The sequence below is a fragment of the Ochlerotatus camptorhynchus genome, unplaced genomic scaffold, assembly GCF_037179485.1.
Source record: "Ochlerotatus camptorhynchus isolate MF236.1 unplaced genomic scaffold, CSIRO-AGI_Acam_v1.1 ptg000274l, whole genome shotgun sequence".
Classification (NCBI taxonomy): domain Eukaryota; kingdom Metazoa; phylum Arthropoda; class Insecta; order Diptera; family Culicidae; genus Ochlerotatus; species Ochlerotatus camptorhynchus.
This window is the reverse complement of record NW_027040763.1, coordinates 5,308,697-5,333,220: the sequence shown is the minus strand read 5'-3', so window position 1 is coordinate 5,333,220 and position 24,524 is coordinate 5,308,697. Positions and strand designations below refer to the sequence as shown.

At 38.6% G+C, this 24,524-nt stretch overlaps 1 protein-coding gene across 13 annotated transcripts in view; it reads right to left on the bottom strand.

The window, feature by feature from the left end:
* Ca-beta (Ca2+-channel-protein-beta-subunit) overlaps positions 1 to 24,524 on the bottom strand; it is a 544,248-nt gene that overhangs the window by 48,459 nt on the left and 471,265 nt on the right. For 10 of the 13 annotated variants that reach the window (XM_065227502.1, XM_065227503.1, XM_065227504.1 and 7 more), the window contains 3 exons: positions 9,990 to 10,109; positions 9,819 to 9,920; positions 9,594 to 9,714 (listed from right to left, as the gene is read on the bottom strand). In XM_065227502.1, coding sequence (XP_065083574.1) covers positions 9,594 to 9,714; positions 9,819 to 9,920; positions 9,990 to 10,109 — 343 coding nt within the window. The remainder of the gene's footprint in view (positions 1 to 9,593; positions 9,715 to 9,818; positions 9,921 to 9,989; positions 10,110 to 24,524) is intronic. The other 3 variants (XM_065227510.1, XM_065227514.1, XM_065227515.1) reach the window with 1 other exon arrangement.

Below are 24,524 nucleotides of genomic sequence, written 5' to 3'. Positions count from 1 at the left end.
GCGAAATTTTTGGCATCTGGACCGGGAACATTCTTTGTGGGCAACTGACCAAATCGGTATGAGAGTTTCAGAATTATTCCAAGGTGATGCCTATCAAAGTTCACAAGGGAAATCAGAGGAGACAATTTCAAAGTAGTTCTGAGTAATATTCTAAGGTGATTCTGAGAAGAATACTACGGATATTGAGAGGAAAATCCCAGCTAAGATGTAGAAAGAAAATCCAAGAAGAAATCCATGAGATGATTCAAAGGGATTTCTCGAAGGGATTTAATGTAATTTCTAAGGGATAATTTCAAAGGAATACTAAGAAAAATTCCAGAAGCATTAAATTGAGAGTTCCTAGGCATTCTGAGCTGAAATCAAAGAGAATATAAATTCTTAGGAAAACTCGAAACATTTTTTGGGAAGAGTTCCAAGGACAATGTTAAGATAATTCCAAGGGAATTCTTTGCTAAATTTCATGGGAATTCTGAGGAGATTTATGAAGAAAGTACCGCGATGCACCGAATACCAGACGGTCTTTTAATTTCTTATTAAATACTACATCAACTTGGCTACATAATAATTATGTTAGATGAACATAGACGACACTAACGGATCGTCATAAAATTTACGTGATATTTTGATCATTTTGGTCTGGATAATCTAGTTTTAAAAGATTCCGGATTTATGGACTAAGTGTCCAGATTTCGGTGCATTACGGTGCCAAGAGATTTCTGAGCAGAATCCTAAAGGAATTGCATTATAGAATAGTTCCAAAAGACTTCTAAATAGAATTCCTGGGAAATTCTAAGACGACGAGAGTTTCAAAATAATTCCATGTTTCTAAGGGAGTAAGGGGATAGGTTTTGATTTCCAAGATGATTCTGAGAATAACATTCCAAGGAAACGTTGCGAAGAACTTTAGGGATAATTCAAAAGAAGTTCTCAGTCAAATTTTATGGTGAATTCGGCCGGGATTATGAAGAGAATCCCAAGTAAATTATAAGGTGAAATCCAGTGAATTCTGGTAAGAACCCAATGGAAATCTGCAAACAATTGAAAAGGGATTACAGAGCTTCTTCTCTAAGGAATACTGAGAAGATTTGCAAATGAATTTGGTTCCGACGTAAATTTGCTGAGAATTTCAATATAGGGTAAATGTTGGCTTCGGCACCCATTGACTGTTTTCGGCAACCTAAATTTAAACGTTAATTTCACTATGTTTTCCCATCAACGCACTTCCCTGAATGTGTCCAAACGATTCTTTAGCCTTTCAGCTTCAATCTGATTATATTTGAACGATCGAGCAATCCAGTAATGCTACATTTTTCTTCAAATAAAGCATACGCACTACAAAATGGGGTTGATTTCGAGTTGCCGATAATAGAACAGCTGGTTAACACGCAGTTCTAATGGGAAGGTTGCCGAAGAAAAAGAGGCTGCCGACAATAGTCACACTCACCTGAGAAGTTTGGAGCGTTGTAAAAACGCTTTCAAAACGTTTTGAAAAATTCTGTCGATTGGAATGGATAGAGAAGCAAGCAGCAGATGAATGTAAACAAACAGACACATCATATATGTGCGTGACGCTGAGAAAATGCTAGTAGAAGTGCAGACGCTGCTTAGATTGACGAGAATACGTAAATTCCCCTAGGTGCGTTCCAAGGGAATTTAATTTTGTGGAGAGTTGATCTGGGTAGTTGCATGGAAATCAATAGGATGCTTCTAAAAGAGCTTAGATATAAATGAATTCTAAGATGTATTCCATGGGCGAGTAGAGTTGCATGGAAATTCATTGGAGGATTTCATGGAAATTCTGAAGAAAATTTTATGGAAATTCTGAAGAAAATTTTATGGAAGCCCTGGATGATTTACTTGCTGAGGAGAATTCCAAGAGGCATGTTGCAGTAGCATTTCAAGAAGCTGTTTACAATGATAGTTGACAGAGGGAGGGGACGATTTTCCACGGCTCATTTTTTATACGTGTATGGTTTACTGACCAAGCAGTTGGAGGGAGGTGGAGGATTCTTTTATCTTCAGCAGTATTTTTGAGCGAATTCAAAGGCAATTTTGAAGAGAGTTCTAAGAATTTTCTTAGATTTATTTAATATTTTTCCAAGGGAATTCTAAGGAATTTTCGAAGGGGGTTTAAAAATTGTGTTTTTCAGAATTCTCTCACAAGGTGGTTCTAGTGTTCATGTGATATTTCTGAACATGCAATATCTCATGATCGAGTCTATAAGCAAAGTTGCTGTTTTCTGCAATGTTGTTCAGGAAACCAAGACCTTTTCGATCGTGGACGTTCGGAATTCTCTCGCTAGGTGGCACTAGTGTCCTTAAAAAATAATGTACATGCAGGGTCGATATCTCAAGACCCTTGCTAGGTACAAAGTTTCTGTTTTCTGCAATATTGCTCATGAGGCTAAGACCTTTTGAAATGTGGAAAATTTTGTTTGGAATTCTCTGGCTGGATGATTTTTTTGAAAATGCTGGGTCGATATCTCAAGACCTTTGCTATATACAAAGTTGCAGTTTTCTGCATTGTTGTCCATGAGACTAAAACCTTTTGAATTGAGGACAGATTAGTTCAGAATTCTCTAAGTAGGCGGCACTAGTGTTCTTATGCAAATTCTGGGTCGATATATCGAGACCTTTGTTATATACAAATATACAATTTTCTGCATTGTTGTTCGGGAGGATGAGACCTTGGGAATTGAGGACAGCTCAGCTCGGAGTTCTCTCACTAGGCGGCACCAGGATTCTTATAAACTTCGTGTATATACTGGGTCGACATATCTTGGGATCTTGGCTAAATACAAATTGCTATTTTCTGCAATATTGTTCAGGATGCCAAGGCTTTTCGAGTTGAGGGCAAATTAATTCCGATTACTCTCGCTAGGTGGCACTAGTATTCCTATGAATGTCGTGTAAAAACTGTGTCGACATCTCGAGATCCCTGCTAGATACAAAGTTGCTGTTCTCTGCAATGTTGTTCAGGAGGTCAAGATTTTATGAATTGTGGGCAATTTTGTTTGGAATTCTCTGCCTTTGTGATTCAAGTGTTTTCATGAATTTCGTATACATGCCGGGTCGATATCTCGGGATCTTTGCTAGACACAAAGTTGCTGTTTTCTCCAATGTTGTTCTTGAGGCCAAAACCTTTTGAATTGTGGAAAGTTGAATTCGGAATTCTCTCGCCAGGTAGCGCACGTGGTCTTATAAATTTCGTGTAAATGCTGGGTCAACATCTCGTGATCCTTACTAGATACAAAGTTGCTGTTTTCTGTATTGTTGTTCAGGAGGCTAAGGCCTTTTTAATTGAGGAAAATTTAATACGGGATTCTCTCACTAGATGACACTATGATACCTCAAGATTTTTACTAGATACAAATTTTATGTTTTCTGTAATTATGTTCAGGAGACCAAGACCTTTTGAATCGTTGACAGTTTAATTCGGAATTATCGTACTTTCATCAATTTAAAGATTTTTAACAATATCTCTAAAATTTGTGAATTTTTATCAAATCCATGGAAAAGTAGATAAATTTAGAAATCACCTATAGCAGAATCATTCCATTTATTCGTTCAAAAAATAGAGGTAAAGCGCGGAATGTGCTTAGTCGGGCGGAACTTAGATCAAAAACCTTACTGACATTTTCTTTGAAACCAGTGTTCACTCGGCTGTCGACAGAAGCAGGCCACTCTCGATGTGTGCCACGCGATCGTCTGTTTACTCGGCAGCAACCATTGTGTGGTTCTCCTCATTGTTCTTCATCAGCAATTCTTTCGGTCGATGCGTCGTCGACTTTGGAAAGCAACCATTTCGTGATGAGCGTGTTAGTAATGACCATATTTTGCGTCCATTGCTGCAGTGGAAGCGCTCTGCCCTTTGCTGGCGATACTGCCATACAATGAAACCACTAGAAGCGGATCCTCTTCTGCTGGAGGAGGCTTATTGGATACCGGATGATAAAGTGTTTAGTAGACTGATGCAAAATTTGAAATTTTCGCTCCACAGTGCTTAAACGGTTCCAAATTGGGTCCTGCTTAGCCTCTCAAAATTTGAACTACTTTAGTAAGAAACTGACTTGGCACAAACCATTTCAAGTTTATATGGGAATTACTATGGGAAAACTTATGTTTTTGTTCATATAGATCTAACAATTTGTAACGATCAGGAATTTTGTATAAATTTGTATATAATTTGATAAGGTTAAATTGTTTGAATTAAATTCCTTAGGATAGGCAGTAGGAAGACACAAGCATTTTTGCTGAAATCTTTCCTAAGACGGGTCCATTTAATTTATGGATAAGGTAGGAAAGGGACAGTCGCGCAATTAAACGAGCCAAGTTATCTTTCGTGTCTTTAGATTCACGATAGGACACGAAGGGTTTCGGGAAATGATGGACTTCCGGTTCGTCCGAGTTTTACTTTCTTTTATCTGAGGATTCACGGTCTCGATCATTTCGTCCGTGACTTCCCAACGTTCTTGAAGTGTGCGCGTTTGTTCGTGGTCGTTTTTCCTAGTTAAAGTATGTAATTTAAAGTGATGTCTAGTGTTTAAAATTAATTAAAGATTTTTGTTCGTTCCTTTAGCTAGTAGAATAAGTGTGCGTGTAGTAAATTGTGTGCGATCAGGAGAAAGGCTAGAGAAATCTACAGGTAATTTTTGATGTGCTCAATATGTGCTGTCCATGTCCGTGCTCGTGCTTGTGCTCACTGTTCTGGTGTAGTCGTGTTAAATCGTTCGCAGCAATTCACCGTGCCCAAACGCAGCAACTTCTCCCCAACGGACGGAATTTCCCGGCAATCGCCAACCGGCCGGAAGCGGACGGATCCGTTACGTAATCGGTCCGAGGAGACTCAGGGGAGCTCCACGTGGACACGGTCCACCCGCCGGTTCGTCAACCTACCGGCACGGCAGAGTAACCGCCATCGCATCGGCGTGTGAAACGCCATTGTCAGCGAAGCACCTCCATTCATCGGATCACCATCGACGATCACTAAAGAGTGCGTCGAACCTGTCGATAGGTCATCGACTGTGACCATCACGTAAATCAACTTCATCTGGTGAGTCAAGACTTTTCTATTTTTGGAGTGTGGCGTCCGGCGAGGGCGCCACGGAGTGATTTTTTGCCAGTCTAAGACTGATGAGCGAGTAGCGCCGAGTTTCCGTGACACGCTTTTCCGGAACTCGTGATGTGGCATTCCCGCCTTTGAAAAGTAACGTTTTTCAACGCCAACGTCGTTGTCACCAGGAGCACAGACTCGTTTGGAGCTGAGTTGCCGATAAAGTGACGTCACACACATGAACAAGTAGAGCACATGAACACGTTAGTTAGGAAGAGAGAAATCGCACACACATAGGAGATAGGAGCGAACACACACAAGTAAACCGAAATGAATTGAAACATGTAAATACATATAAGTAGGATAATTAATGTTCGAACACCCGTTATACACTAATTATACCGCCTGAATAGTTCCGTAATAATAAATGTTTTCGTAAAATGACCATCTCCTTAGCTTTAATTAATTGAATGTATTCGACATCACTTCGCGTTCTCCGCTGTAGTTTTCGTGTCCCGTCCTCATGTTGAGAGTTTGAATGTTCGGGAGAGTAGTCCACTTCCAGATCGGGGTGACGTCTAGTGGCAAGTGACGAGACTGCCGATGATGATAAATTCTCTTTGTAGAGGTTTTTAGGTATGGGTGAGCTCTCACCGACTCTCTGAGTGACTCTCGTGGTTGTGGTTTCATGAGGATAATAGGGTTTTCCCGTTTTGGACGTTTAGTTGAAAGCCGGCTTGCCTGATCCGTAAATCCTTTCTAGGAAATTTAATGGACTCGCCCTTAGGAGAGTCTCAACCGGGCAAATTTACATTGGGCGTGTGGTCTCCCTTGTGGAGTGGCGCTTAAGCCACACTTTTTTAGAGACGGATCGCCCGGGCTGGCTACAAATTCACCACATCTTTCTAAAAAGGATGACAGTGATTGTAGCAAATTTTTTCAGCTTCAACTTTGTTGACAACTACTTTTCAATCAAATGTAAGGAACAAAAGTTATTAATGATTCAAGTCACTGATGTCTTATGATTATACTCAATCAACTGTTCAGCAGGCAACATTGGTGTTTCTGGTGCGTAGAATAGAGCACAAAAATCATGGCTACTATGTCACACTGCAGAATACAGTGTTGCACACAGAACAGCTGCTTGATCATGCCATAAGATTATCAATCTCTTAAACAATTAATAGGAATTTAATTTGACATTTGGCTGAAAAACGATATTCGGCAAAGTTGCAGCTCGTAAGAATAGTTATAAAAATGTTAGAAAAAGCAATATGGAAAATGGGTAGAAGACAATGAACAAAAAGTTTGGTTTTCCCATAGTAACTTCCATATAAACTTCGAATAGTTTGTGCCAAGTCAGTTTCTTACCAAATGAGTTTAAATTTTGGGAGGCTAATCAGGACTTGATTTGAAACCGTTTGAGCACTGTGGAGCGAAAATTTCAAATTTTGCATCAGTCTAGTGTTTAGTGTGTTGTACTTTTTGACTATAGTTCTACGATGTTTAACAAGAATCCTCGGCTCTGTAAAGTTAATTCAATTGAGCCTCATTAAATGAATTAATACACAAACAAATCTTTGAAACCAGATGTAGAAAATAAGTTCTAATACCGTGGTAATTTGATTTATGTGTTGATGAAGAAATGGAGATGCTTTACCAGTATTTGGAACGTTAGTTTGACTTATCGTTTGTGACTCACTCTCTGAGTAAGATTCGTTTTTAGTACCTGTTTTTTTCTTAAGCTTTCAATGTACAGCGTATTGCCGTCGTCATTCATTTGTTTTAGATTATTTTTCTCTCTATCCGCGTGAGTGTCTATGTGGGTAGGTGTGATACAGGAACACACAAATCAATGTATATATTTGATATTTTACTAAAACTCTCAATAGTGATCTGATTCTACCTTATATATTTTTTTTTTCAATAAACTACTAATACCGTATACCGTATTTGAGACTGCGTAGACAATTACATTTTTTGGAAATTTGTATGGACCGGCAAGTGTCTACACGGTTTATGAACAGTAGACTGATGCAAAATTTGAAATTTCCACTCCACAGTGCTCAAACGATTCCAATTTGGGTCCAGATGAGCCTCCCAAAATTTGAACTCATTTAGTGAGAAACTGACTTGGCACAAACCATTTGAAGTTTATATGGGAATTACTATGAAGAAACCATAATTTCGGTTCTTATACATCTCAAAACTCACCAGTCACTCTACTTTAGAAAATGATAGCTTATCTTGTTGAAAATAAAACTATTAATGATTCAAGTCACTGATGTCTTATGATTATGCTCAATCAACTGTTCAGCAGGCAACATTGGTGATTATGGCGCGTAGAACAGAGGACAAAAATCATGGCTACTATGTCACACTGCAGAATACAGTGTAGTGTTGCCCACAATACAGTTACTTAATCTTGCCATAAGATTATCAATCTCTTAAACAATTAGTAACTATTTAATTTGGTTTGGCTGAAAAACAATGTTCTGCAAAGTTGTAGCTGATAAAAAATCCCATAAGAATAGAAATAGAATTTGTTAACAGTACAATATGTAAAAAGGTTAGAAGACAATGAACAAAAAGTTTTGTTTTCACATAGTAATTTCCATATAAATTTCAAATGGTTTGAGCCAAGTCAGTTTCTTATCAAATGAGTTTAAACTTTCGGAGGCAAATCAGGACCCGATTTGAAACCGTTTGAACACTGTGGAGCGAAAATTTCAAATTTTGCATAAGTCTAATGAACAGTCTGTTTTAGTTACAATGTATGGTCAACAAATGTATCGAAGCACACTCAAAATTTTATTGCTGTTAACAAATTTGATGACCACATTTTTATTTAATTTTTAGGTACATATGACCCACCGTGTTTTATAATAAATTGTGACAGTAGATTTCGAATTTTAATGTCGTTAAAACAATTCTTAGATTATATCAAAGTGCCCTTGAAAAAAAAAATACGTGAACCTAAATTATGAATGTGAAATAATTCGGGCGTTAATATGGTAAACTGCCAGAATAATACGACGTGAACATTAAAAATGCGTCGTCAGTTCCGTCGTCGGTGAGTTCTAAATGATTCTTATTGTTTCGGCAGCCATTATTATTATAAAGTTTTTTATTTATCTAAAATATATTGAAATCTGTTAACCACCCCAACCTTGAAAGCTAGCAACCAATAGAATAGGAATAGAAATACACATGCGATTAAGCCTTTTTTTTCCAGCTGAGCGCTACTGTCCAATCTGCAGGATACATATACCACTAATAGTACACACAACCGATTCTAGTCTAAGAGAGATAAATGAGTAATGTTTGAGTTTTTTTGCTTCCAATTACATAAAAATGAGGAAAAGAAAATGAGCGAGAAAATGTTTAGATAAAACTGTGAAAATTAGTGAAGAAAATCAAAGGGAAGGAAATTTTGTGACATTGTGAGTGAACTGTGAGTGAGTGTGTTTCGGTGAACGTGTTTTTTTTCGTTGAAAGTTTAGAAATGTGCGTAAAACTCTAAACTTCATTCATTGATCTATGTGAAGAAAGGATGTTTTGCCTCAGAGTTTGTGACAGGGGTTTTGCGCGTGTTTGAAATGTGTTTTAGGAAAGAGTGTGCGTGTTTATGTGTGTGTGTGTTTGTGTAGGAAATAAGGATAATCAACGGAAAAAATCGAAGATAACTGAGAAAATTACCCGAAAAAAAAACATACACGTTTATATCACAATAACAACGACGTGTTGGAAATCATACGGAGTTATACGGTTTGCGTTGAACGAAAAAATAGTACTTTTTGTCCCTTCCGGAGTACAAGTTTGATAAAAAGCGATTTTGTGTGTATACAATTTGCACATTCCTATTATAGTATTTTAGAAATGAAACTTAACTAACTTTCATATTGTACTTAGGAACTTAAATTAGTCTCAAAATAGGATACTTAAATAGCAACAAGTTTAAATACAAAAACTGAGTATCAAAAATAAACCGAAGCGTGTTTGCGTAAATGTAGAATGCTTGTATCTGTTCCCTATGGCTAGGGACAGCTCAAAACGGCACGTTTATTTGATTTGATTGTAAAACTTTTTTTGATGTTTTGGCTACCAGGTAAGATGGAATTCAGGCAACGAAATTGAGGAGAATTTATTGAAAAAATGGAACATTAATTTTACATTCGTGGACCTTCTGGAGGTATTTCAGGAGGGAAATCGTAGAATACTTAGATTCCATTGTTCAAGAGTTGGATGGTTAATTGAAACAAACAAAGCCAATACCATACGTGTTGATTTTCCAAGAAATTAGTTGAACCGTTAGAAATGAACAGAACCACAATTAAAAATGAAAACTAAAACATACGAAACAATAATGGAAACCAAAACCAAATCCAAACCAAGATAAGTGGAAAAGAAAAGTTAATAACAATAAGGAAACACATAGTCCATATCTTTTCCTGGAGAAAGAAACAACAACCAACCAACACAGAGAGACAAATATATCGAACGAAAGACGAATAAAATGAAAGAAAAATCTGTGTCATACCAGGTGATGGGGGTGTGCTACCTCGTGATGGTTCCGCACCTGGTACTCCAGGTGCTCCTAAATTACCGCTAGATGATGATCCCTTACTTGTATATAGCTTGGATGAACGTGCCGCCGACGCCTGCGGGGGGATCCAGGAAAATGCGGGAAAAATTGAATTGCGTTGCACCGTTAGTTCGTGTTCGTGTTGTATGAGATTCGATGAACCATCCGCACGGATCTTACCTGCATTCGTATGTGTTCTAGCTTAACGGGACTGGGAATGAATCCCACTTCACAGCCTTCTTTAACCAATCGCCCGATCCACCAATTATTGTCATATTTCTCCTGTAAAGCGCGGTGGAAAATGGGGCAAATATAGGTTTTTTGATTAAAATAATGAGATGGACTACTAACCTTGATATGAAGAAAATCGCCGACCTCGAACGAGACTGCACTGCCGTGAACCGGCGAGTCGTCATCCAAACTGCCATCGTATGATACATTCGTCCTCACAGCAAATGCAACAGGTTTACTCTGTCGATGAAAGATGGAAGGTGGCGGTAAAGTAGCTGATTTTTCCAAGATACTGTGTATCAATTGGGTAACGGAACGAATGAGAATATTGTTAAAGCAAGCGGAATGTGTAATAGATATTCATTGGTTGGCATTGTGAAAATGGTTGATGGAATTTATATGCTAACATGTGGAAAGTGCCAACTAAACGGTTGACCAAATCACTTAGACGAAGAGTTGCATCATTCAATTAAATTTAAATTTGGAGATACATAGGATTAATACTGAGGTTCTGACCTTGCAGTAAAAGCACTTTTTTGAATACACTGAATTTGGTCTTAATAACACTGCACTCAAAAAAGTTCACACGTCTGATTGAAGTGTTAAAACATTTGATTTTTTAAATGCACAATCATATTTATTTGGTTTCATGGTTGAATGTGTTCTACACGTTGATTTCTAGTGTTTCAAACTTTGAAATTTTGATAATTTAAGTGTATTGCACATTGAATCCCACTACAGTTCGAAAAACTTCAATGTTTTGGATTTCAATGCGATGTGAATTGCTTGAAAACATGTGTTGTGACTTCATCCTTATCAACCTGCCTCATATATGAGAACAACCGTGGCCCAGGGAGGTCGAGCTAAGACAACGGCAGCAGCACAACCAGACACTTCAGGATCAATTCCCAACCCGCATAAACGCGAACCATCACATGACCTTACCGATAATGGTTATAAATTGTTTATAATCCCTGCTAAACTTCAACTGAAATGGTTATGGAACTTTACATGAACGTTTGTGTGATAAAGTTTTAACCTTATGTATTATGGTTTTTTGGAAGCGGACCTTACAAATAATGGGTTGTTAAGAACCATTACCATTCCAAATTATTGTTTTCTCCATACATTTTTGGAAAGAGAACTATATTAGAACGTTTTTACTTATGGTTTGAGAACATTAATGGTTATGGTTATGGTAGTCAGTAAGGTCCATTAATGGTTTTGTATTATCGCTCAAATTTACGTGAAATATATCGTGAATTGGTAATCAGTAATTTACAGGCAACCAATTCGCGATATATTCCACATAAAGTTGATCGATGTTACAAAACCATTCATGGACCTTACTGGTTACCATAACCATTACCATTAATGTTCTCAAACCATAAGTTAAAAGGTTTTAGTATAGTTTTCTTTCCGAAAATGTATGGAGAAAACAAGAATTTTGAATGGTAATGGTTCTTAACAACCCATTATTTGTAAGGTCCACTTCCAAAAAACTATAATACTTAAGGTTAAAACTTCATCATTAAACGTTCATGTAAAGTTCCATAACCATTTCAGTTGAAGTTTAGCAGGGATTATAAACAATTTATAACCATTATCGGTAAGGTCAATTTATGGTTCGCGCTTATGCGGGAAATCAGACCCATTGAAAAGAGGCGTTTGTACACGCAGGCAAAAGAACGTAAGACATCTATAAGAAACACTTATGAATTTTCAGCCATAAGAAATGAGTGTGAATCTCATTTATTTGCCTTATGAAAAATAATGTTGACAAAAAACAAAAATCGGAGCAGACTGGAACCGGAAAATGGACGTAGAGATTAGGGGGCCCGTGTGTTGACCACTCGTCTTTCAACGCTTGGGAAAATGAAATGGCGTATAAGAGCTACCTCATCTTACCCGAAATCATTCATAAGTCATGCTTGTGAAATTCATATATGTTTGTCATAAGTCGAGCCTTATGAAATTCTTAAGTCTATTTGCCTCAGTGTAAGCTTTGTTCTCTGGCAGCTTTGTTTATATTATATTTGTCGATTCAATTTTGGAGTCGGTAAAGTAGAAGTCGATAAAGTAGAATGTTGTACAACATTGAACTATGATGTGCAAAGGCTATTGATATCACACTCTTTGCTCGACCGTTGAGCTGTTCAGTCAGTATTTTCGCTCGAGTTCTTTTTTCGATTGTGATTCGTTTTGTGCTGCCGCGTTGCGCCAACAACGTGGACTTATTCACGTCATCGAACAAGCCACTGAAGGTGGTTTTGCGTGGATTACCGTCGTTCGAGGCGACCGAGGTTAAATCCGAGCTGGAGCGGCTTGGGCTCAAGCCTGAGGTGGTGTACCCGATGAGCCGGTGTTCCAACCACAACACCAGCTTACGTGACCAGTTGTTCTGGCGCACTTCACGAAGGGATCCCCCAGTCTTGCGGCTCTTAGATCCATAATCCGGGACTTGTTTCAGGTCATCATCAGTTGGGAGCATTACAAACCCCAACATAGTGATGTTACGCAGTGTATGAACTGCGGAAAGTTAAACTGTGGAAAGTGTGCTGGAACTCACTCAACGGCGTCCTGTGAGCAAGATGATGACATCGAGCCAACTTGTGTCAACTGCGGTGGAAACCACCAAGCCTCCAATCGCGGGTGTCCCAAGCGAGTGGAGTTCATGAATATCCGTCGGAAGGCTACTATCAACAATCAGCCCGGTCGCCTCCGTAATCATCGTTCGCCTCTTGCACTAACGGAAGTCCAGTAACCAGCTCTCCAGCCCCGTCGACATGTTCCGAACGTAGCCCCACTTCCGCTAAACAACCAACAATCCAATCGTGTGAACATACAAATGGTTCTCAACATTCGGACAGTTCAGCATTGTCTCGATACAGCTGCGACCACCGGCATCCACCGCCTCTGGTTTATGATACGCTGGTGCTGTCTCAGGTGAGCCTGTCGACGATTCTCCGTTCACCTCGGAGGAACTTGTGACGCTCGTGGCCGAGGTCATCATCATTATGCGCAACTGCAAGACTCGATCTGAACAGATACATGCTGCCCTGTCCCTTGTCACTAAGTATGGACCGTGAAGCCATCAAGATCGTAAATTGGAATGCTTGCTCCTTGAAGAGAAAAAATATCGAGTTTGTTGACTTTCTCAACGAACGGCACATCGACATAGCCGTCAACCCGAGCTGAACGTCTTCCTTACCGACTTTCGGCTCGTAAGGCTGAAAACTATCGAAGCCATCGGAGTTGAGGTGAACACATCGCTCGGTCCTATCACCATCTTAGCGATCTACTGCCCCATGCAAACCAACATTAGGGACGGCTCGGCCGCAGACCTCCGAAGAGACATCATCAAGCTAACACGACGGTGGCAAAATTTCATCGTCGCTGGCGACCTGAACGCCAAGCATCAAGCCAGGGGCAATAGTCGGCGAAACCAGAATGACACAATCTTGTACAACGATCTGCAGGAAGCTTACTACAACATCCTGTGTCCGGACACTCCCACCCGGTTGATTCGATCCGTAGTTCATGCCACCATCGACATCTTCATCAGCAACATTGGTGATAACATCTCTCAACCTGTCGTCTATCAGGAACTGAGCTCGGGCCACTATCTGGTGATGGCCGAAGTAGGTTCCTCGACCAATAGTTTCCCGGCGAAATTACCATCGTGTCAACTGGCAACAGTATCAGCAATCGATTACGACGTCCTATCGAAGTCGTTCAAAGAAGTTGATCAGTGTCTGCAAACCATCGAAGAGGCGATATCCCGTGCCAGGGAGCAACACGTACTAGCATCCAGACAGGTGAGTCATACTCTGAACCTTGACAGCCCAACCAAAGATCTTATCAGGCTCCGTAACACCATTCGTAGGCAGTTCCAGCGTTCTGGGCTGTCCCACTTGAAGACCAATGTCAATAGGCTAACCAAAAGTATCCAGGTCAGGATGGTAGAAGTCAGAAATAACGATTTTGCCAACAAGATTCGCTCTCTCCCAGATTGCGCAAAACCATTTTGGAAGATGACCAAAATTTTTAAAAATATGTCGAGACCGATCCCTCTGCTTTCCTCTGTTGACCAGAACTTGGAACCATCCCTACTCATAACCCCAGTAGAAAAGGCCAATGCTCTTTGCCAGCATTTTGTGATTTCACATAATCTTGGCCAAACCATGGTGGCCCCATGGGCCTACCGTACTGGAGGCAAAGTCTAAAGTCGCTGACATCCCCGTAGTAGTGCATGATGATAGTAGAATATCGACTGATGAGGTGATAGCAGCTGTTAGAAGCACTAAAAACATGAAGGCCGCGGGTATGGATGGTGTAGTCAACCTTGAGTTGAAAAACTTGAGTATTGACTTCTTCAACCATCTTACCGTTATCTTCAACAAATGTTTGGAGTTTGGCTACTTCCCTGCATGCTGGAAGTTAGCCAAAGTGATTCCAATACACAAGCCTGGCAAAGATCCTACCAGTGCTAAAAGCTATCACCCCATCGACCTCTTGTCCTCCATCTCGAAGTTATTCGAAAAATTGATACTCAGCCGGTTGCTGGAGTTCACCAACGAAAATAACATCTTACTCAAGGAGCAATTCGGTTTTAGGAAAGGTCATTCAACGATCCACCAGTTAAGTAGAGTTACTAACATCATCAAGCGGAGCAAGTCCGTTTCAAAAACATCGGCTATGGCATTGTTGGATGTTGAGAAGGCGTTTGACAATGTCTGGCATGATGGTCTAGTGTACAAACTGCATCGATGCAACTTTCCGACCTACCTCGTGAAGATCATCAAAAACTACTTATCGGGCAGATCATTCCAGGTCTACTTAAACAATGTCCCCTCTGGTACGTTCAACATTGATGCAGGGGTACCTCAGACGTTCCTGCCCTTCTGGGTGGTGGTATCTTGTTAATGTTCGCAGATTACACCTCCATCATCTATAATGGTCGAGTGATCCGTCGTCTGGCGAGTAAACCACAATCAGGCCTGGGTGTTCTGTCCGACTATTTCAAGAGCTGGAAGATTTGTATCAATGCAGCTAAAACACAAACCATTCTGTTTTCACACTCGAATTCACCTCGGCTTGTTCCACCTGCTAACGTCAAGGTCCATCTTGATAGCACTCCCATTGAATGGTCGAGTGAAGTAGTCTACCTTGGTCTCACCCTCGATGGCAAATTTCTATTCCGATCACATGTGGACAAGACATCCACCAAGTGCAACATCTTGATCAGGTCGCTCTACCCTCTGATAAATACGAAGTCCACCCTGTCCCTTTAAAACAAACTTGCTCTCCACAAGCAGATCATTCTGCCGGCTATTGAGTATGGTATGAGAATCTGGGAGAGTTGTGCTAAGTGCCATCACCTAAAGATTCAGAGGATCCAAAACAAGATCCTCAGAATTATCCTAAACAGTCCACCGCGAACTCGAAATTCTGAGATTCACCACCTGGCAGGTCTTCAAACACTCGAGGAGTGAAAGACTTCCACGCTGGAAAGGTTCAGAGTCGCCTGTCTGCGATCAAACCACCAGATCATTCGTGATTTGGCAACCTAGTTCAAGTAGTTAGGTAGGTTTCTGTGCTCAAGTAGGTAGGTTTTAAAATTTTTAGATTCAATACCCTTAAAAGGGTATCCTTTAAATTAGCGTTAAGTGCAATGATCATATTAGAATAACCAATTAATTAGAACAAAGATGAAGAGCCAAAGGCTAACCAATTGCAATGTTAAAACCAAATGTTGAAGCTTAAAAAAACCAGCAAATAAACGTAAATTTTACTACTACTATTGATATCACCATGTGAGGCACACAGACTACAAGAGACATGATTCACAGCATAAGATTCACACATTAAATGGATGTGTTTCACAATAAGTGCTCAATTAAGTGTGAGACACATGATTCCCAAGTAACAGTTTTGGTTTTATGAGGGTTCTGTAGACCATAATTTAGACTTTTAGCATGCTCTAAAACCACTATAAAACTTACAATGTTACTTTGGTTATGACGTTTGGAATTTTTTTATTGTATCTGGTACAAGTTTGTGGGACAAATGTCTCCTTTTTCTCCTAAACTCTTTAGGGCACCATTCAGCGCTTGACCTCACTTCACCACTCACTCTTTACTTAATATCGTTCTAATACTGCAATAAAACCAATATTACTACACAACATTATAAGCTACACCGTTTGAAAAAAAAAAAACAAACATGTAAATTTCTGCATATCTAGCGCACACGTTGTTAACGCTAGATTTGACGTAAATTTAACCGCAAAATCACATGAATCAGCAGTATAGTATACAAGCTTGCAATCAATTTCGTTGTTTAGGGCAATTCTAGCTCAAAATCAAACATGGGCCTCTTTTATGAACCGGGAAAACGAATGAGTTTTTTCCAGCAGCTAAGAAAAAAACACCAGAAGCCAACGAAGAATCAAATATTGATGCTAAAGGAGATGCGATTGCATGGATGCAATTTTTAAGGATAATTGCTGGAATGTCATCGGGGCCAAAACTGGTGGAACTTTTCAATCGTTTTGCTGCGGCTAAACATCGGTTGTTATCGAATGATGAGGACCAATGGCAGGTACATTGACGGTGGCATCGACGATATCTTATAGGCTAGCCAGGGCTTCCCAACCGGTGGTGCGCGGCCGACAGGGGGGCCGCGAAGTCATTTCAGAGGGGCCTCTAGGGTCTTGGTTTGTTTGATCTAAAAAAATATTAAGGGTTGTGTCCTAGACACGACCGCAGTATGACGTAGATCTACGCAAAATTGGTGTATGTCGTGCATTATTTTTGACTATTATACTTTATCTTAAATTTTTCAAGTATGTATTACAATATTTCGGTTATGGTTCAACGTACGTGTATCTCTTAGCGGAAGTGAATATTCACTGTTATTATTTTTGAGAGGCATTGTGTACTACCGCAAACTACTTTATCAGAAATAATCTCAGTGATTATTCACTTTCGTTAAGAGACACCTTGAAAAGCAACCATTTCGTGATGAGTGTGTGAGTGAAGACCACGATTTGCGTCCATTTTTACAGTGGACGTGCAATGCCCCCCTTTGGCAATGTTGCCATATCTTGAAACCACTGGAAGTGAATGGAGGAAGCTTTTTGGATAGCTAAAGATAAAATATTTTTTTTTTGTCTTGTACCTCATGACTATAGCTTTAAGATGTATTGTATAGTGAATAAGAAATCTCGGCACTGTAAAGTTTATTCGATTGTGCCTAGTAAAATAAAGTAGTTATCAAACAAATATTGAATAATGTTCTCATAATAGGATTTTATTGAACGTTTTTATTCAGCAATGAATTTGAATCATGGCTGGACCTAAAAATGCATGATGGCCTATTATATAAAGTACCATTTGTATGCTTAAGAGCCCGCAAGGCCGAGTGTAATAAACCAAACAACCGTCGCTAAATGAAAGGTATTATGGTCACATAGAGCACATAATTTTTGGAATCGATCAACCGGTTCCAAAAATATGAGCGGAACATTCTGCGGTTTATATAAGGCATGACGCTAATTGCGACCTCAAGCGAATAAAACTTATCATGTGACACCTCAAATCACATTAGAATGAAAAAAAAAGAAGAAAAAAAACTAGTTCAATGGTATTTATTTCGGGACCCTGTGACACTTTGGCCATGTTTTGATTCCTCCGGACAAGTGGCCAGTTTCTGAATATGGTCAGAAACCATTGAATCATTAAAATTCAACAACAAGTTCAATGTCAGTTATTAAGAATAGCCAGGATCCAATTTCCGGAAACCCTTAGGAAAGTAGCCAGTTTTAGACTTGGATTTGTATAAATGAACCCAAGTCTTCTTCGACCTCATCGCAGGTTGTCAAGGTGATCACACCGTAGTCCACCTCGCTAGTGTACTTTCCAGCTAGCACATGCCTTGCTTACATTATGCTGGCTAGTACACTAGCGCTAGCAAATCCGCATAGATATAAACCACATTAACTACTGACTCGCTCCTGCCTGCTGCAGGACCCAGTACTACGCCGTCCGAAGCGGTAATGAGCACAGGCACGACAGCAGCGCTGTTTTATATCTTTTCAGGTTCAAGCAGAACGATGTGCAACCAAGTGGTACTCGATTATGACGACTGGGTTTGGGGCAAACATTTATTTCATGAACATATTTATAAAATTATCATTAGTAAATTTTTCAAACGTTTTTTTATGGAAAATTGGAAAAGCATTTATTTCAGAAGATTTTTATTTCATCTATAAATGACAAAGTTATAAGCGTTCAAAACCTAACACTACTTCACCACACATATTTTTTTATTTGCACCCCAGTATAGTCGACAAAGACGTAGCTCTACGTCAAAAAAAATTGTCAAAAGTATCAATATCATGGCTAAAATCAAATCATTTTTTAAATCGGGTGGCTTACAGTGGGAGAAAGTTAGTGGAGATAATACCGATGGCACTCTAGCAACGCTTGGTAACAAATCAAGATTTCAGAAAGAGATTATAAAGCTTGCTCCATACGCCACAGGTGTTCGAGATGCCCTTGTCATTGAGAACAAGACTCTGTCGGAACTAATTTAAAAAAAAAAACTTGATTATGTCATCAAAATTGTTAACTGAACACTCGTTTATTAAAAAGAATACTACAAGCAAATTAATTCAGATCACGTGGTTCTTCTTTTCTACACTGTTGCATGGTGGTTGTCCAAAGGCAATGTTCTCAACCGTGCTTTTGAATTGAAGGAGGAAATCAAAATGTTCTTGGAAGTCCAAGGGAAAAATGATTTCATTGCTAATTCTAGTGTGGAAGGTTGGCATAAGCGCCTCGCTTGTTAAATAATTTTTTGTGCATCAAAATTCGCTGGACTTGAAACTACGGGTCCAGTAAACCATGGCTAGTTCATCTCAGAGAGCTAGCAAACCCATCTAATTCACTTCCAAGACGATCTTCAAGCATTCAAGCAAAACTCCGAAAGGTTATTATGGAAAATGTTGCCATGCTCCATAGATTCTGAAGTATGTCTGACAAAAAAGTGAACGGTCTTTAATCAGAAATTATTGCTCATTTTCACTTAGGGCCTGTTCATAAACTACGTAGACAGTTTTTTTTGGGATTCTTGACCCCCCCTCCCCCTGCGTAGACAATTGTCCAGACAAAAAAATTAAAATTTGTATGGGCCGTGGATAATTGTCAACCCCCCCCCCCCTAAACTGTCTACGTAGTTTATGGACAGCCCCTTACTGGATTATCAATGTGAGCCGTGTTTCCCTGAGCTGATACAAGAAGATGCTGATGTAGTCCGCAATCCGTTTTCTTCCTCAATGGATGTGGAAGTCTTGATGAAACCTGGGACGAATATTTGGACCTGAGAAATGATTCCGCATCTCGTGATTTGTTCCGTGGAAAAGATTTGAACCAGTGGTTCTGGCGTGCCATGTCGTATCCCAAAGTATCCTAGCAGACATTGAAGATCCTTGTCCCATTTGCATCTTCGTACGTACGTACGAGAGCGAATTTTCAACTCTTCTCCACATTAAAACCATGACAAGAAACAGATTGAACGTTGACGAAGATATGAGCTTGGCATGATCACAAACGCAGCATCGTAACTATATTCGAGATCTACAACAATCGTACTGAACGAGTTAAAACGAATAACTAACAGATCAAATGAATGGTTTTTATTCATCTCAGCGTAATTTATACGAGGTACTTTCCAGGGGACCGTGAAACTCCCAATCGTTCACAAAGGGGGTCGTGGAGCTGCAAAGGTTGGGAACCACTGGCTAGCTGGTTCATTTAAGAAAACACCGGTAAATTGTTCACGAAAAAGGGATGCAATTTCATCAGTAGTTGAAACCGACTAAATCACCGTTGGACATGATTGAAGGAGGTCCGGTCTCTTTTCGTTGATCACTAACACAGCGTAAAAATCCATTCGGTTTCGATTTTAGACTCCGTTGCAAACGATTTTGATGTGCGTGCTTTGATAGCTGTTTATTCAGTCTTTTATATACGCTATTGGATCTTAAGTAACGGGCTTTAAAAGACGCAGTTTTTACTTTGCTGAAGGTTTTCAATGCTTTTCTTTTAATCTTTTGTAGAAGTTTTAAACGAGAGTTGCTCCAGACAGGGTAAACTTGTTTTCTTTATGTAACTTCCTTGGAACCAACTGATCGATTGCGTACAGTTATATGTTACAAACAGTGCTGGCAGCTAGGTTGACATCGCAATCACGTATCAATTCAGCCCAATCAATATCTGTGAGAAAGGAGTTCATGCTGGCGTAATCAGCTTTACTGAAGTCGTAGTAGAGGAAATGGCTCTAATATTGGCCTATGGATCTAAGATTGGGCTCATCGCTAGAAATCTGCTATTTATCAATTTTATCTAGATGAACGCATCATTGGGACGGTACTAATAGACATTTTGGATATGGTCGCTATTGCAAATTTAGTCGATTGCTGAATTTATGTATGGGCCCAAATGAGGGGCATTTAGGCCGACATTACATCCATTTCCCCTATATGGTATTAGCACTAGCATCAACGAAAGTACTTCGAATATCACACTGCACAGTGGTCCAGAATGCAGATTTAGTTGGAAGGATATGTTTTGAGCCTGAAATTGAAACTTTAGACTTAAAGTCTCGTTTCTTATAGTAAGGCCCTTATTTTTATAACAATGAATTCTAGGGTGGTTCTTATTATCATTAAAATCAAAAATCTAACTATTTTGTTTGAAGAAGTTAAGGTATACAGTTCTCAGCAAAGTTATAGCAGAGCTAATTACAAGCAAATTTTTAGAAAAGAACTTTTTGGTATCTCTTAAAAAAAAAGAGGTATGTTATTTTTTAAACTCCTTTAAAATCAATTTGAATTTATTCATATTTTTTACTATAATTGAGCAAATCTTTTCATTTAGAAGAGATACAGGCAACAGCTTGGGCTATAAAAAAATTGTCTTAAAGAGCTTAAAAAGTCTCTAGCAGATCGGCAAAAGATATCGACAAGCTCTCTGCAGCAAAAATTTGCGCCTTCTAAAGATCTAAAAGTTATTTGAAGACATCTTTGCGAGAAATTCGATACAAAAAACTAGAGCAAAACAACTGTTTCTTTAGAGACACCCTAGCTCAATTCAAGAAAATAGCTCTAAATCGCTCAATTTAAGAGATACAAAAAAGTTCTGTTGTACAAAGTTGCTTGAAATTAGCTCAGCTATAACTTTTTCAAAATATGTATAGGGTTAACTACTCCATTTCCAGCCTATTTAGCACAACCCGCACTTAGTCTTTCTTAATCTAGCGAAGTTTAGCACCAAACAGAATGTTATTATTACTGATGGCTTCCAAATTTATTTACTTTTCCGTATGTACCGTAAGATTTGATAAAGAGAAACCAATCGTTGAGAGATTGTCAAAAGTCTAACATTGCTACTTGACGCCAAACTTGGCCTACGGATTCTAAACTCGGCCTAACGCATTGAAACGCCATTGAAATGCAATTGAAACGGCCTATGGCCTATCGGATGAAGATAAAAATTGATTCGGTCGGAGCGCTTCTTTTGTTTTTGGGAATAATGGGAGCAAATCTTCATATCACGCGTTCTCATTGACTTTGTTCCGTAGCTTATTAAGGGGAAGCTCACCGCTCCGAAAAAAATAAATACGTTTTGATTTTTCTAAAAATATTGGAAAAAGATATCAAAAATCTAAAAAAAAATCACATTTTGTCTAATTTTTCAAAGAAAATTCACGTGCAAAAACATTTTGTATGAGTTATTATGGCATAAAGTTGGACTCAAAAAACCACAAAACATCGATTTTTCGGTTTTGCTGAGAGTCCAATTTTTTTTCATGATGAGATAGAAAAAATATTTTTACATGTAATTTTTGAAAAAAATCTAGGAAAGAAACTGATTTTTTTGGATTTTTTATATTTTTTTCCAATATTTTTAGAAAAATAAAATTTATCGAAATATTTTTTTTTATTTTCGGGCCGGTAAGCTTCCCCTTAACTAAAGTATCGTACCAAACGCATAATTGACTTGTTAACTCTGAAATCATGGATTTATTTGAAGTTTTCTGCTCGATAGACTCAAAATGGGCGGTTAGGCCAAAGTTCTCTACCCTACCTTAATTTCCTCAAACAAAAAAGTTAGATTTTTGATTTTAATGATAATAATAACCACCCTAGAATTCATTGTCATAAAAATGAGGGCCTAACTATGAGAAACAACTTTGCAGAAGAGAATTTTAGTCTAAAGTTTCAATTTCAGAGTTAAAACATATCCTGAGCACTGCAACGATAGTTGTAAAGGAGGATGATGCCTGCAGTCTTTTACCAACGAGCATAAAGCTCAAATACTAGACTCTTTCCAGGGTAGACGTACTGCCTATAATCGCATATCAGTTCCACATGGATAAAGTAGGCATTGAGAAAATGGTAGTCAAAGTTACAAACTGCAATTTCCATGAAGATAATTTCAAACGAAACTATTCAAATCTGATCTTGTAAACAATCGCTTCAATCGACGATTTGCGGCAACTACTATCTCACTCACAGAAACTAGCAACACCAGCTAGTAGGGGAAAGATTCCCCTACCTGATGGTGGTGTTTGTTTGCGTGAGTGAGGTAGCATTTGAGACAAATCGTCGATTGAAGTGATTGTTTAAAAAAGCAGATACGTCGATTTGAATAGTTACGCTTGATTTGTTCAGGTTGAAATCATTGAAGCTTGCATATTTCGTTACATTTACATGCGAAAAATATGGCAATTCAAAAAGAAGCACTGTAGCTTGACCTCTGGACGATTGAATTTCAGCATGGGACTGATATGCGATTACTTTGCTTGATGGGACAAACTGACTTGATGTTGTTTTCACATTTGTTATGCTCAAGTCCGTAGTTGTATCACATAATATGAAAATAGATGCCAATTGCTAGTGGATAGCATTCCCAACAAACAATTCACAGTCACAAATAAGCATACACATTGAATAAATGCTGTATAACAGTGTACAATGCTGAATAAAACAGGATGTCGAATTATGTGCTGAAAAAAGTTCATTGAGATCGATAGATGCGCCTTTATTCCGCCGTTTGCTCTGATATGATTAATTTACTTATTAAAAGCTTTATAAACGTTGACTGTCTTCTTGATTCAGAACCAGAAGTTTGATCTAATAACAAACTGAATAAGTGTAATTTGCACATACATTGTCGCTTTAATTTGACTGTTTTCAATTGCTTTAATAAAATGCTTTATTAGACGTCTTATAAATGTTTTCTAGCTCCATTATTAGATTTCATTGCGTTGCTTTACAATATTGCTGTCTAAAGGTGAAAACAGTCAGCAAAATAGCTGTTATACCACTATGCGTCCATGTTTTAGTTGAATGCTTTGTAAATGCTTTATAAACGACGTATTGGATTCATTATTCCACAACACTGCCCAAAAAACAATTCAGAGTAACAAATAAGCATATAGATTGAATAAATGCTTTATAACAGTGTACAATGCTGAATAAAACAGGTTGTCAAATTATGTGCTCAGAAAACCTCATTGAGATCGATTATGCGCCTTTATTCCGCTCATTGCTCTGATTTGATTAATATACTTCTTAAAATCTTTACAAACGATGACTGTCTTCCTGATTCAACACCAGAAGTTTGATCTAATACCATACTGAATAAGTGTAATTTGCACATACATTGACGCTTTAATCCGACTGTTTCAATTGATTTAATAACATGCTTTATTAAACGTCCAATAATTGTTTTCTAGCTCCATTACTAGATTCCATTGCATTGCTTAACAATATTGCTGAATAAAGGTGAAAACAGTCAGCATAATAGCTCTTATACCACTATGCGTCCATGTTTTAATTGCATGCTTTGTAAATGCTTTACAAACGGCGTATTCATTCATTATTCCACAACACTGCTCCAGGCTAACAACAAAACGAAATTGGTAGCATAGTGGTTACCGTTTCCGCTTTCCAAATAGAAGGTCGCGAGTTCAATCCCAGCCTCAACCCTTTTTTTATTTATTTTCTACGCCTAATTAATTTAAATCGTAATCATAAATCGTATCACTCAGGACAACCAATTCATAGATCTATCTAAAATAATAGCATCCTTTGCATCGAAATTAGAGAGATGGAGAGATAACGTTGGTCTAATGTTAAACAACTATGAATGAATTAATCATTCTCACATCTCCTTGAATTAGCTAGAGTTACGGCTGGAAGTGCTGATAGGTTTTCAGATGCAAGCTTTTATTGCTTATTTAGCTGCCCATATGATGTAATCTAGGATAGCTCAGATTGCAAGGCAAGCGGCTGGTGATCGGAAGGTCATGGTTCGAATCCCATATAACGAAATGTGTGTGTATGTATGTATGTATGTAATAGATTTTCTAGATCTTGTATGGTGGGTGCGCGTGCTTCGACCGAAATAAATGACACAACAATCACTGACGAGAACACAACCCTGCTCTTCTGTGTCGTTCTTATTTTCGGATTAATTATTCCGTAGTTGAATAATCGTTTAATATTAAATGTATAATAGTGTCTTATTAAACATTATTTCACATGAGAATCAAGCGTCTATATACACCTTTATACCATCGCTG